General features: G+C 36.3%; 1 protein-coding gene across 9 annotated transcripts in view; it reads right to left on the bottom strand.

The window, feature by feature from the left end:
* The window catches only part of PARD3 (par-3 family cell polarity regulator), a 646,927-nt gene that overhangs the window by 372,857 nt on the left and 259,610 nt on the right, over positions 1-14,460 (bottom strand). For all 9 annotated transcript variants that reach the window (XM_027592712.2, XM_027592716.2, XM_027592715.2 and 6 more), the window contains exon 3: positions 11,856-12,036. In XM_027592712.2, coding sequence (XP_027448513.2) covers positions 11,856-12,036 — 181 coding nt within the window. The remainder of the gene's footprint in view (positions 1-11,855; positions 12,037-14,460) is intronic.

The following is a 14,460-nucleotide window of genomic DNA, read 5'->3' as shown; positions in this document are numbered from 1 at the left end:
CATGCTGACAAAATAATCCACAATATGGGTCTCTCTGTGACACGCGCTAACAGAAAAAAGAACCTACATATCTGGTTAGAATGGGAAAATGAAAGAGAAATCTTGTTTACAATCTAATCTTGTCTACTAAAACATTTTCATACAATTATTTTCTCTATGTATTACACTTCTTACTGCCATTTGGAAATGGGCTTTCTTGCTTTGATTGAAACTGTACTTTCTTAATACATCCATAGCTACATTACCTTTACAAATATTCCAGTGTCAGCAAAAATTTCTGCGTTTGATAAACAGATAATATAATTGGGCAAATAAGATAGAATCCCATACAAAAGCAAGAGTACAAGGCAAGACCTCAGGGTCAAGTAAAAAATAATAGCCAAGGGCAAAAAGAGGGAGGAAGGAAGAAGTGTTCAGGCAGTGGGGAGATCTTTTGGGGGGAAAACAAATCTGTAAGAAATGTTCTTCTCTTACAATTTCAGCAGGTTTTGACGGATATAGAGAGCTTCATGCAAGAGGGGTCCAGTTCCACATGGTTTGGGTCTAATTTCAAAGGCAACTTCTGGTGAAGCCTGTAACTCACCCCTTCCTCAAGTGCCTTGTGTCAGAGGTGTGGAGATCCTGCCGAGGCAGCACCGTGAACCCCCTACAGGCAAGCTTTTTCAGATGAAAACACTGTCCAAGGATCACCTGCTAACCACAGGCTAACAGTCCACGTGATTACATGAGGCAGAGAATTTCTAAAAAACGAATACTCCTCTGACTAATGGACTGAGAGTCACTATCATTAAGATACTACTATATTCCATATGTGTAGGGATTTGTTAAAAATTAAGTGCTTCACATAGATATAAAGAATGTAAGGAGCAAATGTTTATTCCGCTTAAAGATATCTCAGAAATACTGATGCCACATAGGAAATGCAAAGATGCTTTGACTCCAAGTCAGGTGTTGGAAATGCCACAAAGAAACCTAACAAAAAGGATCTTGAGGTACAGTAAGGGCTCATACATTTTCGGCAGTATCTCAGCTTGTCTTGATCATGAAGCCCTGAGCCACTGCTATGCCATAAGCACAGACTGCATTCGTTTACTTGAGACTAAGGTTCCCAACAGTAAAAATAGGGCAGGCAGACCTCGAAGTTTAGGGACTGCTACAATTCTACAAAGACATGAATATCTTTTTCAAATGCCCCTTAGACAATGTAATATACTGACAGCCTCAAAGGGGAGAAGCCATGCACGTGTCTAACTGTTCATGCGCTCAATGGGAAGGAAAGGATTCTTTGGTAAAGTAAGCAGATAGAAATGACACGGAACATTGAAAAGACTACAAAGTTACTTTGGAATGTTCCAACATAAAGACCACAGATGAAATGTTTCAGCCTAATGAAGCAAGTGATCACTTATATTTTATTAGTGTATTTTAAAACCTAATATTACCTGGGTACTGATGTGTGGAAAATATATTTTGTTCATTTTTTTCATGGATGCAACATTTCACAAGTTTAAAATAATTTGCAAACCAAAATCACCATATGTTGATTACTGGTTATTTAATTGGAAAACTGAAGGATAAAGGAAGCATCTTTGTGATACCAATATCGAAAAAAAAGATTTTATTTATGGTATTTAAATGTAGTCCTCTGGAACAAACAAGCTGGTTCACAGACAGTGTGCCTGCTGCTGATCTGTTGTCGCCTGACAGCCCGTCTTATCTGCCAAATTGCTCATTAGGTTTGGCAATTTTCACCTGCGCCTCCAGTTTATATTTCAGCAGGGAATAAACATCAGTCTGCTTTTACCATCTTCCACAGTGAGCTCCCAACACCCCCTCAGTAGCTCAGTCCCCACCCATCTGCAATCCTCCAAACACATGCACCTTGTGTACATACCATTATTTTTAAAATGTCAATTTGGTTTCCAGCTTTGGAAGCTAGCTTAGCTTAAATAAAGCAAAAGTACGAGAGAGAGAGAGTATGCAAAATAAAGCCCCATCTTATCAATACTAAGTGGGCTAACAAATAATTCACTTATTTTTTAATACCAAAAAAAAAAGGACACACAATCTGAATTTAATTTTAAAAATGCTTATTTCAGGGACTATTTCTAATGTGGCACAGGTGACAAGAGAGCAGTGAAGACGATCCGGCTTCCAGTTGGTTCTGACCCATCCAACCTTTATTATACGTCTGAAAGGAGATACTCCAATTTATAAATAAACAATAGAGGTAACGTGGCAACCAGAACAAAGAGGTAGCTAAGAGTACTACTGGGCTCTCTGCCTGTGCCTGCTTCCAATGATCCCTTCCAATGAGCACTCTGACATTCAGACGCAGATCAATACACAAAAAAATACAAAAGAGATACTTCGTGGGCAAAAAGCAACAAAGATATAAAACAAAATGTCTGAAACCCCATAAAACAACTTCTGATGGTATACTGTTTTTCATTTTGCAGAAGCAAAATATTCACCACCAACCCTGCAATTAGCTAGAAAATTACAATAATTACAGCAATTTTGTATCCCATCTCCAATCCAATTAATAGATATATGACCTTGTCAACATGTAATAATCAGATTGCATCTACAACAAAACTGGATGAGTCTTATATGCTGAATAGAACTTGCACAGTAAGAAGGTAATTATTTGAAATACTGAGAATACCATTTGTATGCCATGCTCCACTTCACAAGTTAAAAAGGAATACAATAGGAATATTATTTCTATTTTTCAATATATATTTAAATCAAATCCAGAAAATAGTATTCTAGTACCAGTTAATGTTAAGAGAACAGATCTCTAAACCAGAGATCTTGGATCTCTTAGCAAGGCAAAATCAATCTGTATATTCTTAGGTAAGAAAAAAAATTAAGAGATCAAGGAAGGGGAGTGGGTGCTAATTTTAGGACCCAATCCTTCTGTAACAATTATTACTATCTCTTTGAGTTCTAAAAGTTAGGAAGCTAGTAAAACCTTACCAATTAATCAGACAGCACTACTCCAATAAAATGTTGCCAGCAATGGATGAAAACTAACTATAAAATTCACACAGCTTAGAAATGTTAAAAATGTTTTAAAGACTTAAAACATAGTAAACCAATCTAATAAATCAGATACTTTTCTCAACATTCCTACAGCAATACTATTTCCAGAAATTTTAGAATTACTAAGGCATGTGCCAGTTCCAAAGGAATCTTGAATCTTCAGTCTGGATCTTCCAGAAGAAATATTAAAAAATTAGATTTCTGGGGTGTAAAAGAATCCTGCCACCATTCTAAGATCAGGCTACCATGGGATGTCTGACCTCTACAAAAAGTCTTTGATTAAAAAAGAAAGAAAAAAAATCAGAGTGAAAAAATCACCAGACTCGAATTCAATGATTTATTTGCATAGGAAATGTGTGCCCCTGAGCACATTAGGTCTCTCTAAGCCTGGGTTTGAGAACACTAAAAATAGAGAGAGTTAAACATGTATCACAGAATTGTGAGGTTAAGAGAGAAAGTTCTAGTCTGATTCTGTGTCTAAGAGAGGCAGTGTGTCCTAGTCAAGAATGTATGTCCTATCAGGGTCCCTGGCTAGCTTAGGCAATGGAGCATGTGACTCCTGATCTCAGGATTGTGAGTTTGAGTCCCACATTGGGTATAGAGATTACTTAAAATGAAATCTTTAAAAATTAAAAAAAAAAAAAGAATGTATGTCCTATTTACTTGGGTTCCGTAACTTCTCAACCCTTTAAAACATCCATCAAGTCTGTACTCAAGAGACATCTTTTATCATCATCACCATTCTACAACTGTCTGTTACCTGTGCTTATTGTGTGCCCCATACTGTATTAGGACTTTAAAGACTTCATTTACTACTCACAACAATCCTGAGGCAGGCACTTAGAGATTGAGGAATTGAGGCTAAGAGAGATAACTAAACTTGCCCAAATGTTCAAAATGATGTGACGGTGTCTGTAGTCTTTCTAAACCATGAATAGTACTACTCTATACTACTGCTAGAAAGGAATTTTTGCATAGCAAGCTCACGTTAAAAGCATAAAGTAGAATATGTTCCCAAACTCTAGTTTGAAAAAAAAAAAAAAAAGACCATTTATGCAGGTTACCTGGTATGTGGTTATTTCTAAATCAAAGTCTGCTTTTGCCTGAGAGGATGCAAAGACCATCCAAGGGATGCCAGGCCACCAAAAGTTTCAGGGATTTGAGGTCTAGATCTTCATATAAGATTTGCATCTTTCCCTGAAATGGCTCCATTGTCCTTAAAATAAAGGGGTCAAGGTGAAATGCTGGCCCTACCCATTTCTCCCTTGTCAACAGCCCTAAGGGCTGATACATACCCAGGAGGCAGAGGAGGCCCAATGCCTGGGACCCACAGTGCTTTTAGAGGCCCAAATGCTTTAATTTCTTTTTTTAAAAAACAGATTTTATTTTTATTTAGAGAGAGAGAGCGTGCATGTGAGCAGGGGGAGGGGCAGAGGGAGAGACAGAATTTCGAGTAGACTCCTCTCTGAGTGAAGAGCCCAATGCGGGGTTCGATCTCATGACCCTGAGATCATGACCTGAGTCAAATCAAGAGTCGGAAGCTTAACGGACAGCGCCACCCAGGTGTCCCTTAATTTCCTTTAAAATCAGAAGGAAAACAAAATGAACTTTGAGAGATAAAGAAACTGTTTTAATTTTTTTCCTCACATCATATGGAAATGATACTTTTAGGGCCCATGAAAACTATGAAATTTTGCATGACAGAAAAAATAAAATACTGAAATATTTAAAATTATATGAATATCATTTTTATTATTGATATTATTACAGCAGGAGGAGTCCATGAAGACAAAAGTGCCTAGAAGCTAGGAAAGTCCTAAGGATGCTCTGAACAGCTTTTCTACCTCACAAGATGGGGAACAACAACAACAACAAAAAAACACACACATTTAAAAAATTAAAAAATTAAAAAATAAGCATCACCTATCCTGAATCTTACAATTGATGAGATATACCACTGCACTTAAAAACTTCCATGATGGGGTGCCTGGGTGACTCAGCTGGTTAAGCATCCAACTCTTGGCTAGGTTCAGGTCATGATCTCAGGGTCGTGAGATCAAGCCCCACATGGTGTTCTACACACAGCATGGAGTCTGCTTGAGACTCTCTCTCTCTCTCTCTCTCTCTCAATAAATAAATAAATAAAATCTCAAAAAGAAAAAAAACAAAACCTCCAGGATGCCAAACAAAGGGACATTTTGAAATAATGGCCTTGCTGTTAAGAAAGTAAATGACTCAGGGTAACAAATCCTTTTGCCACTCAACGAGTTTCTAGTTCACTGCTTTTAACAAAATGAAAGGAAGACCTAAGCCAGTTGTCTTTCCACTGATACATCAATAAAAATAACTTGATGAAGGATGACAAAATAATGTCTGGTGCTTAATTTGGAGGGAGGTCGAAGAGTTGGCAATAGCACTGTAATAAACTCCATCTACACCCTTCTACTCACTTCTATGAACAAGATTTCCCAGATAGCAATTTTTTATTCTAGAAAAATTTAACATTTTTCAGCAATTAGAGTGTACTGTCTGGGGAGAAAGCCCCATTTAAAGAGATACATTTATAATAAAAATAATTTCTGGAGCACCTGGGTGGCTCAGTCGGTTAAGTATCCAACTCTGATTTCGGCTCAGGTCATGATCTCAGGGTCATGAAATTGAGAGGGGGTCGGGCTCCATGCTGGGAGTGAAGCCTGCTTAAAATTCTCTCCCTCTGCCCCTCCCCCACCCTCACATTTTCTCTCTCTCTCTCTCAAAAAAATTAATAAAAATGGACAATGACCAGACTATACATAAAAATGAAAATCTAACCCACAATCTGCAGAAACCAACCTAATAAGCCAGTCTGCTACCTAGAGTAACCAGTCCAGGAAATTAGACTACTATCTGCAACAACCAGTTCAGGAAGCCAAGCAATAACCCCTGTAACAGTCAGCCCAAAATAGACAGGATTTGAATAATAATTGACAGCTTCCCTAACTTTTGACTCTGCTTTCAACTTAGGAACAACCAGAGAAAGTCAAATATGCACCTTTAATCAATTATAAAGGATACTCTGCTTCTAAGTAGCCCACCTACAGCTACTCTATGCCAACAGCTACCATCAGGGCACATTTAAAGCCTCCCTTTTGTTTTCCTATAAAGCTTTCCCACTTCCCTGCCTGCCAAATACAAGTGATGGTGGTTAAATCCCTTGCTATGGCAAGTTCTGAATAAATAGCCTTGGTATGGCAAGCTCTGAATAAATAGCTTGTTCTCATTTGGATGTTCTCATTTATTTCCACATTAATAGGCAAATTTTTTATATTGCATATTTATGCTACTTTGATCAATTATGTACTAATAATGATCACCAGTATATTTGCATTTTATAAAAAATTTAAGAGTTAACATTTTAGATGTATTTTCTTTTTTTCAGAGAAACATGAAAAGATGATCAATGAAAGATATTCAAGCCTAAAAATATATTCAGTTAAAACTCTCGAGTTACACTAAATGAAACAAAGTTCAAGGAAAACAGGAATTACATAAACTTTGAAAGTTTTAAATAAGCGTTTTATGTACGTGTTTCCTTTAAAAACACACACACGTGCACACACACATACTTTAATTTAGAGTAATTTTAAACACATACAGAAGTAGAATAGTATACTGAATCCCACATAGCCACTCAGCTACCCATTCCCCACTACCCCAGCCTGTTTACTTTGAAGCAAATTCCAGATAGATCATTTCCAACCATACCTACTTCATTATGTATTACAAAAAGATTAAGACTTAAGAAAATAATTTCAATAACATAGCACACCTAAAAAGAAATAAATAATTGCTTAAATCAAATACTCAAGCGGTGTTCAACTCACCAATCAGCGTATGACTGCTATTCTTTTGTTGTTGTTGTTTCATTTAAATCAGGATTTATACAAGATTCACAAATTATGACTGGATGTTACGTCTCTTAAGTCTCTATTAACCTGTGTTCCCTCTCTACCTCTTTCCCCAACCTTGCACCTGATCTATCAAAGAATCTGGGTCATTTGTCTTGTATAGTTTCCCACCATCTTGACTTGACTGATTGCATGTCTATGGTGTTAACATGCTTCCCAGTGTTCAGGATTTCCTATAAATTGACATTTGGATCTAGATTCTTGATTGGATTTAGGTTTAATTTCTTTTGCCAAGACTACTTCATAGTGTTATATTCTTCCATCAGGAAGATCACAATACTTAGTAAACTCCCAATTTACTATTATCTTTTTATATTATCAGTGATTGATGATAAATGCATCGATCCATTATTTCATCAGGAATGACAAAAAAGTAATATTCTTCTTCTATCATTGCTTCTTCATTTATTAGCTAGGATACCTCTATATAGAGAAACTTCCCCTTCATCTACTATTTTGTTACCCAGTAATACCATTCATACAGGAAATATACCTTATTCTTTAATTCTTTTATCAGTTTTCCAAATAATAAGTTGGTTCACTAGCATCCCTTACCTTGCTTACTTATTTATCATTATGAACTCATGAATGCATTGCTATTACTACCCTTCCTGATGTTCTAATCATCCCTCTTGGTCCAGTGGGAGCTTCAACATGACACCTGGGCAATGCTGACACAACCCCAGTCACCTTTCATAGCTTTCCTTATTTTCTCATATGGCAGGATGACCCAGAATCACCTCCTGCATTTCCTGCCTGGATCAGAATTCAGCATTTCTCCAAAAAGCTCTGGTCCCTCTTAATAGAAAATACTATTTCCAAAACACAATCTGGACATCAGGAATGCTCAGTTACTGGGTTGGAGTGTTAATTCAAGACATATTCAGTGAACACATACAGGATTTTCCCTTCCTCCCTCCTTCTTGTGTGTGTGTGTGTGTGTGTGTGTGTGTAATAAAACATACCACAGATTCATTATATGTTTTTTCAAACTGAGGACCATGGAATTTTTACTTATTCTCCTCTAACTTACATCTGTACCCTTTTCTTCTATATTCTGAATCCTGGATCCTCGATGGCACAAGGAATAACAGAATTAGAATATTATTATAATTCCTCATTTGCTCCACCTCATAACATCCACCCAACAATCTAAGACTAACAGGACCAATTTTACCAACAACAAACTGTTTTAGGGTTCTTGTTTGTTTGGCAGTCCTCCCCCCCCCGCCCCGATCTTCCTTTGGTGGTATAAATTACTAAGTTTTACAGTCATCTGAAATAGTTAACTCGTGGATGAGTGAGCAACCAACTGGATATATAATTTATGTGTAGTTCTGTTATATGATTTTTAAGAATTACTATTTAACTATTAATATTATTATAAAGAATTTTATTTTTAAAATAAAATTTGATTATAATTACATAAAATATAATATGGTTTGAACACCAAATATACAAACAAGAGGTTGCCTCACTTCTATTCCACTTCATCCATCTTATTGTCTCTGTTCCCCATAGCTACCTATTCTTCTTTATGGTTATCCTTTTTTATTTTATTTCTTCAACATAAGAAGCTTTTATGTAAATAGTCTTTCACTGTGTGGTCTATTTTATTCACTTTCTCATTTTTTAAAGCACATTTTTTGGAATTTTGGAAAATTTGTATTTTTACTCTAATAAAATATGTTTGTGTAATATTGCCCATAATTCCCTCTTTTTTGTTATTATGGTCTCTCGATTACCTTCTATGAGCAATATCATTATTAGCTGGTCATCATGTTTCGTCCTTCAGTTTAAGGGCATTACTCAGAATGTTGTTCAATATACTGGGCTCAAGAAAATTCTTCTCAAGTGTCAGTTTGAGCTTAGATAATTGCTATTTTTGACCATAAGGACAATGATTCATTTAATTCAGGGTTTCTCTACCTCAGCACTATTGACATTTTGGGCTGGAGAATTGATGTGGATGACGTCCTATGCCTTGTAGGATCTTTGGTAACATCCATGGCCTTAATCAGACACTCAGAGTATACCCCAAATCTTTATCAGTTGTGACAACCAAAAATATCTCCAGATATCATCAACTGTCCCTTGTGGGAAAATATCAATCATATCTGAGAACCACTAATTTAACTAAATCAAGGTTCTCACTTTATATGTACTACAAGGACAAATTAGTGGCAACTTCTAAAAAAGCATGAAAAGATCTTAGGATGAGAATTCTGTGTATTAAATTCACCTAGGCTTTATCTTAATTCTCAAACTTAATATCCACTGTTCTAGTGACAAAAAAATTGCATACTTTTCTTAGCTTCCATCAGTTCTTCATGCAAAGAAGGAGAGGAGTGAATTCAATCATAGCAAGACTTGGAAAACAGAGGAAAGTTATCACTTTCTTTCTTCAAGGTAAGCATTAGGAGTTTATCTAAAATCTTTTATTAACCATGCCCCTAATTAGAGTTGATTATTCCTCAATTCAGCAAATTTCTACATATTGCTGGCTTCTTTATTTTCCTATCTATAAATCAGGAAGACCACTAAACATAAATTCCTTGTTGATAAAGACTAGGCCTTATTAACTCAACTCTGGACTCATTTTGTGTAAAAACAGCATTTAAATTTTAACACACAGGACCAGCCAAATGTGGGTGGTGGTGTTTAAGAAATGTTGTTGCATCCAGAACAAAAGACAGAAATTGATGGAAAGTATGCCATTCAAATTCTTCTTAACATAAAGACAGCATTTACCTTTCCTCTTAACACTTTTTTAAGGTGCAGTTAAATTAAATGTGCATCCTTCATAAAACATGAATTAAAAACTACAACAACACACAAAAAAGCTCTGTATTTAATTATATAAATTAGGGTGTAATTATTCACATAAAGACACTATTTTCCAAATACCAGGCACGTGAATACCTGTACTATTATTTAATTAAAATTTATTATAAGTCACATTTAGAAATAAGTCAATCAGAGAAACAATTATTATATGATTTCACTCGTATAAGGAACATATGAAACAGGGCAGAGGACCGTAGGGGAAGGGAGGGGAAAAAAGAATGGGAAGTCATCACAGAGGGAGACAAAGCATGGGAGACTCTTAATTATGGGAAACAAATTGAGGGTTGCTGGAGAGGAGGTGGGTGGGGGATGGGGTCATTGGTGATGGGCATTAAGAAGAGCACATGATGTAATGAGCACTGGTCGTTATTCAAAACTGATAAATTATTGAACACTACATCAGAAAATTAAAAAAAAAAATCACATTTAGGCAATCCACTTTTTATAAATGAGTTTATTCCAAGAAGATAATCATTAGAGCATGGGCTTAATGAGCCGGTATGCAATCAAAGAAAGTAAGGTAACTGGTGTACCACTTATATATTACCTTGCATACCATACATGGTACACACCTCACATTTGGAAAAACACTGCCCAAAGCAAATCCAAGATAAGATTTTTAAAAGAGCATATCCATGCAGTAAACAAATGTTCCACAAAATTAGTTTAAAGTATGTTTGTACATGTGTACAAACCTAAATTTTATAAAAAATAAACTATATTCTAAATATTATCTAACTATATTCTATATAGAATTTTGTATATTATTATATATTATTACCTATTATATATGAAGATCTACTGATGACTATCAGTAAAATCACACGAGACTACTGGTAAGATTAGGGGCGCCTGGGTGGCTCAGTCAGCTAAGCACCTGCCTTCGGCTCAGGTCATGATCCCACGAGCCCCGCATCGATCCTTGCTCAGCAAGGAGCCTGCTTTTCCCTCTCCCTCTGTCTGCTTCTCCCCCTATTTGTCTCTCTTTCTCTCTTCACATAAATAAATAAAATCTAAAAAAAAAAAAAGACTACTGGTAAAATCACACAACATCTGAAAAACTGCAATGTTTCTAACTAGATGTGACTAAAAGATAAATGATTTTTGACTTACCCATTTCTTGAAATGGACCTTCTTATTCTTAAAAACTACTCAATTATAAGATTAGACCATTACAAACACTAAATTTATTTTTAGCAAAAGTTCTTCACTTTTGTGTAAACCTGCCAGGAAGAGCTGACAGATTTCTTCAGGCAAGTGTCCTAGAACTTGAGTCCTCTATGTCCCTGGGCTCCTCATATAAACTCACTAAGCCCTGTATTTTCTTTCCTTGAGACAGTATTCTAATAGCAGCTCTTCCAGATCTCTGACAATAATTCTGGCCCTGACATCTCTTCAGATAAAGTTCAAGTAATGGCTGTATCCAAGTTGATTATCCACCAAAGATGCTATGTTTGAGTTCAGTGTGAAGGCCTCTATTTCCTATTTGATCTAGCATTCAGATGAAAAACATGGAAAGAAAAATCCAGGAATATGGGCGCCTGGGTGGCTCAGTCGTTGAGCACCTGCCTTCGGCTCAGGTCATGATCCCAGGGTCCTGGGATCAAGTCCCGCATCGGGCTCCCTGCTCCACGGGAAGCCTGCTTCTCCCTCTCCCACTCCCCCTGCTTGTGTTCCTGCTCTCGCTGTCTCTGTCAAATAAATAAATAAAATCTTTAAAAAAAAAAAAAAGAAAAAGAAAAATCCAGGAATATAACTTTAACTATTATCCTTATTTACCTTTAGTGAGCAATTAAAAGTCTACCAGTCTGAAGTAAAGTAAGCCCAATGTATTGAAATGTGAAGCATCTTGTCTACCTCTCCAGCAAAAGACATTTGCCCAGGTTCTAAACTTAATCAATTTTTGATAAAAACAGATAACGAATTCCATTCACAGGAGCATGGCTGGATAACAAGAGTTGGCATCCCGTAAATTAAGATGAAACATGTAGAGAAGAAAGAGCTTTCACTTACTTGCACGAAGGACTGAAGGTGTGACCTCAATTTCACTTGTTGCTTGATAAGGCTGAAAGGCTGAAACACTGTTGGTGCCAAGCTCACTGCCAAATATCTCTGGACTCTGGGTACCTGTGGAACTGGCACTGGTGCCGTCACCTCCATGGTGTGGGTCTTGCTCGTCAAACACTGCTACCAGCTAGAAATGAAAGATACGTTTGCATTTACAAACAAAGGCATTTAAAACTGCCACCAAACAACTGGTGAATCACTGAACTCTACCTCTGTAACTAATACATTATACATTAATTAGCAGAATCTAAATAAAATTAAATTTAAAATAAAGTAAAACAAAATTGCTACTAAAGTTACACCACATTTGACATAAATCTACAGAGGAAAAATACTGACATTTAAGCACCCAGGAATATTATGTTTTAGGAAGCAAAACTTCAAAGACATCGTCTTCCCCTGAGTTTTGATGCTTTACTTTTGTATTTCTAAGTTATGCATTTCATATCTGAAATTCTATTGGTGAAAAATAATAAAATGGTTTTATATTACAGAATGCTAAGGGAGATGGGGTAGATTTAAATCTTTTTGTAAATGATATATTAAGTGGAAAAGCAAATACATTTCTATATATAATACATATATATGCTCTGCAGTACTACATATATATAGCAAAAGATATAAGGTACCTTTCACATAGGAGGAAGGAGTAGTAAAAACTACACATGTGTCTGCCCATTTGTGCATAAGAAATATAAGAAGGATAAAAGATATGGTTGTCTCCCAGGAATTGGTAAGAACAGGGATGAAAGAAAAAGAAAATGGGAGCAACAAGGTTAGTGGGAAGGAAAAGACTTAAGTAATTTTGGAAAACTATTTTCACTGTTTACTGTTAAGGCTAGAGACAAAAAAAAAAACTGTCATTAACTTGTTTCTCACAAGCATATGGTTTAGAAATCCTCACACTACTACACACACACACACACACACACACACACACACACACACACACACACACACACACACACACACACACCAGGAATGAATAAAAAGAAAACTATTTTGGATAATGAGTATCAAAATTCTCCCTGTCAGAAACAGAAGTTACAAATAAAGAAATAAACTCCGTGATATTAGATTAAAATTAGAGGCATCAAGATGAACACTTGTTTTTTTATAAGTGGGTAGGTAGGGGGACAGATAGGTATGAATGCATGTTAATGTATGTGTGGTTCTTAGCTCCCCCCCACTGAGAGGTCCTAGAAGCAACCACACACAGTATGAAGGAACACAAGCACCCGGATCTTGGATTCTGTTACCATTTTCCAATAAATAAACAAGGGCTCCTTAAAAAAATAGTTAATCCAGGATTGGGGCAGAGAAAATACATGATGGGCCTGGAACACCTCTGAGGTTAAAAAGTAAAGAGCACTCGAAAGTGAAAGAGGCACATCAAAGGGAATCAGGTGTCGACCCAAAGGAGCTCCCAATGGCCAAAGCTGGGACAACTCATAAACAAGTCAATAATGATACAACTGGATCTTAACTCAAAAACAAACTAAATACCTCTAAGGCCATAATGATACAAATAAATAATTGAAGAAATAATTAATGGTGGAAATAGACCACTCTTCCATACTGTAGCATTCGATTTAATAAAAAGAGAAGGAATGATGGAAATAGAAGTCATCACCAAGCAATCTCCACAGCAAGAATTGCTGCAGGTGAGATCACCAATGGAAGCTAAAATCACTAGGTGAGCATATCACGAGAAACAGGGTATTTGCCTATCTCAAAGTATCTCCCCACAAAATACTTTTTCATTAAAAAGAGAAAAATGGTATTTTTGCAGGGGAGAAACTTGGCAGACACCACTTTATCAAGGTTAACATCACCAGTAATGAGTCATATCACCCTCTGATAAAATGCATGGAGAAGGAAATAAAATTACTTTGGTGGTATTCCTGCTAAAAATGCATATCTTTGATCTAATCATGAGAAAACATCAGATAAATCCAAGTTGAGGGACAATCTATAAAATAACTCACACTCTTTAAAAATATTAAAGTGATGAAAGCAAAAGAAAGGCTGATGAAGTCGTGTAAATTGGAAGAGACCGAGGAGAAACAAGAATTACAGGCAGCATGAGGTCCTTGCCTGGATCATGGACTAGAAGAAGGACACCGGGAGAAAAGAGGCAACACTCAAATGAGGGCTGTAGATTGGTTAACAGTATTTACTCAATGTTAGTAGTTTCCTAACTTTGATAATTGTACTATAGCTATGTCAGATTTTATATTCGAGGTGGATGAAGGGTGTATGCAACTATTTTTGCAACTTTTGTCAAGTATAAAAGTATTTCAAAATTAAACTTTCATAATACAGCATTACAAAATAACATGAAAATTAAAATTCAATCTATTTCTTCTGATAACCAAACAGTGACAGCACTTTAAAATCTCAGAGTAATAAAGTTCTAAGGGCCAGCACCACTTTGGTCATTCACATTACAACGCTATGCCTAGTAAACTACACGTAGCATTCCAGGGAAAGCAGAACCATAACTAACCCCAAAAAACCCACTCCTACCTACCTCCAATTCAAGCTTCTC

This window comes from Zalophus californianus, chromosome 9 (genome assembly GCF_009762305.2).
Source record: "Zalophus californianus isolate mZalCal1 chromosome 9, mZalCal1.pri.v2, whole genome shotgun sequence".
Lineage (NCBI taxonomy): Eukaryota > Metazoa > Chordata > Mammalia > Carnivora > Otariidae > Zalophus > Zalophus californianus.
This window is presented reverse-complemented; position numbering and strand designations above follow the sequence as displayed.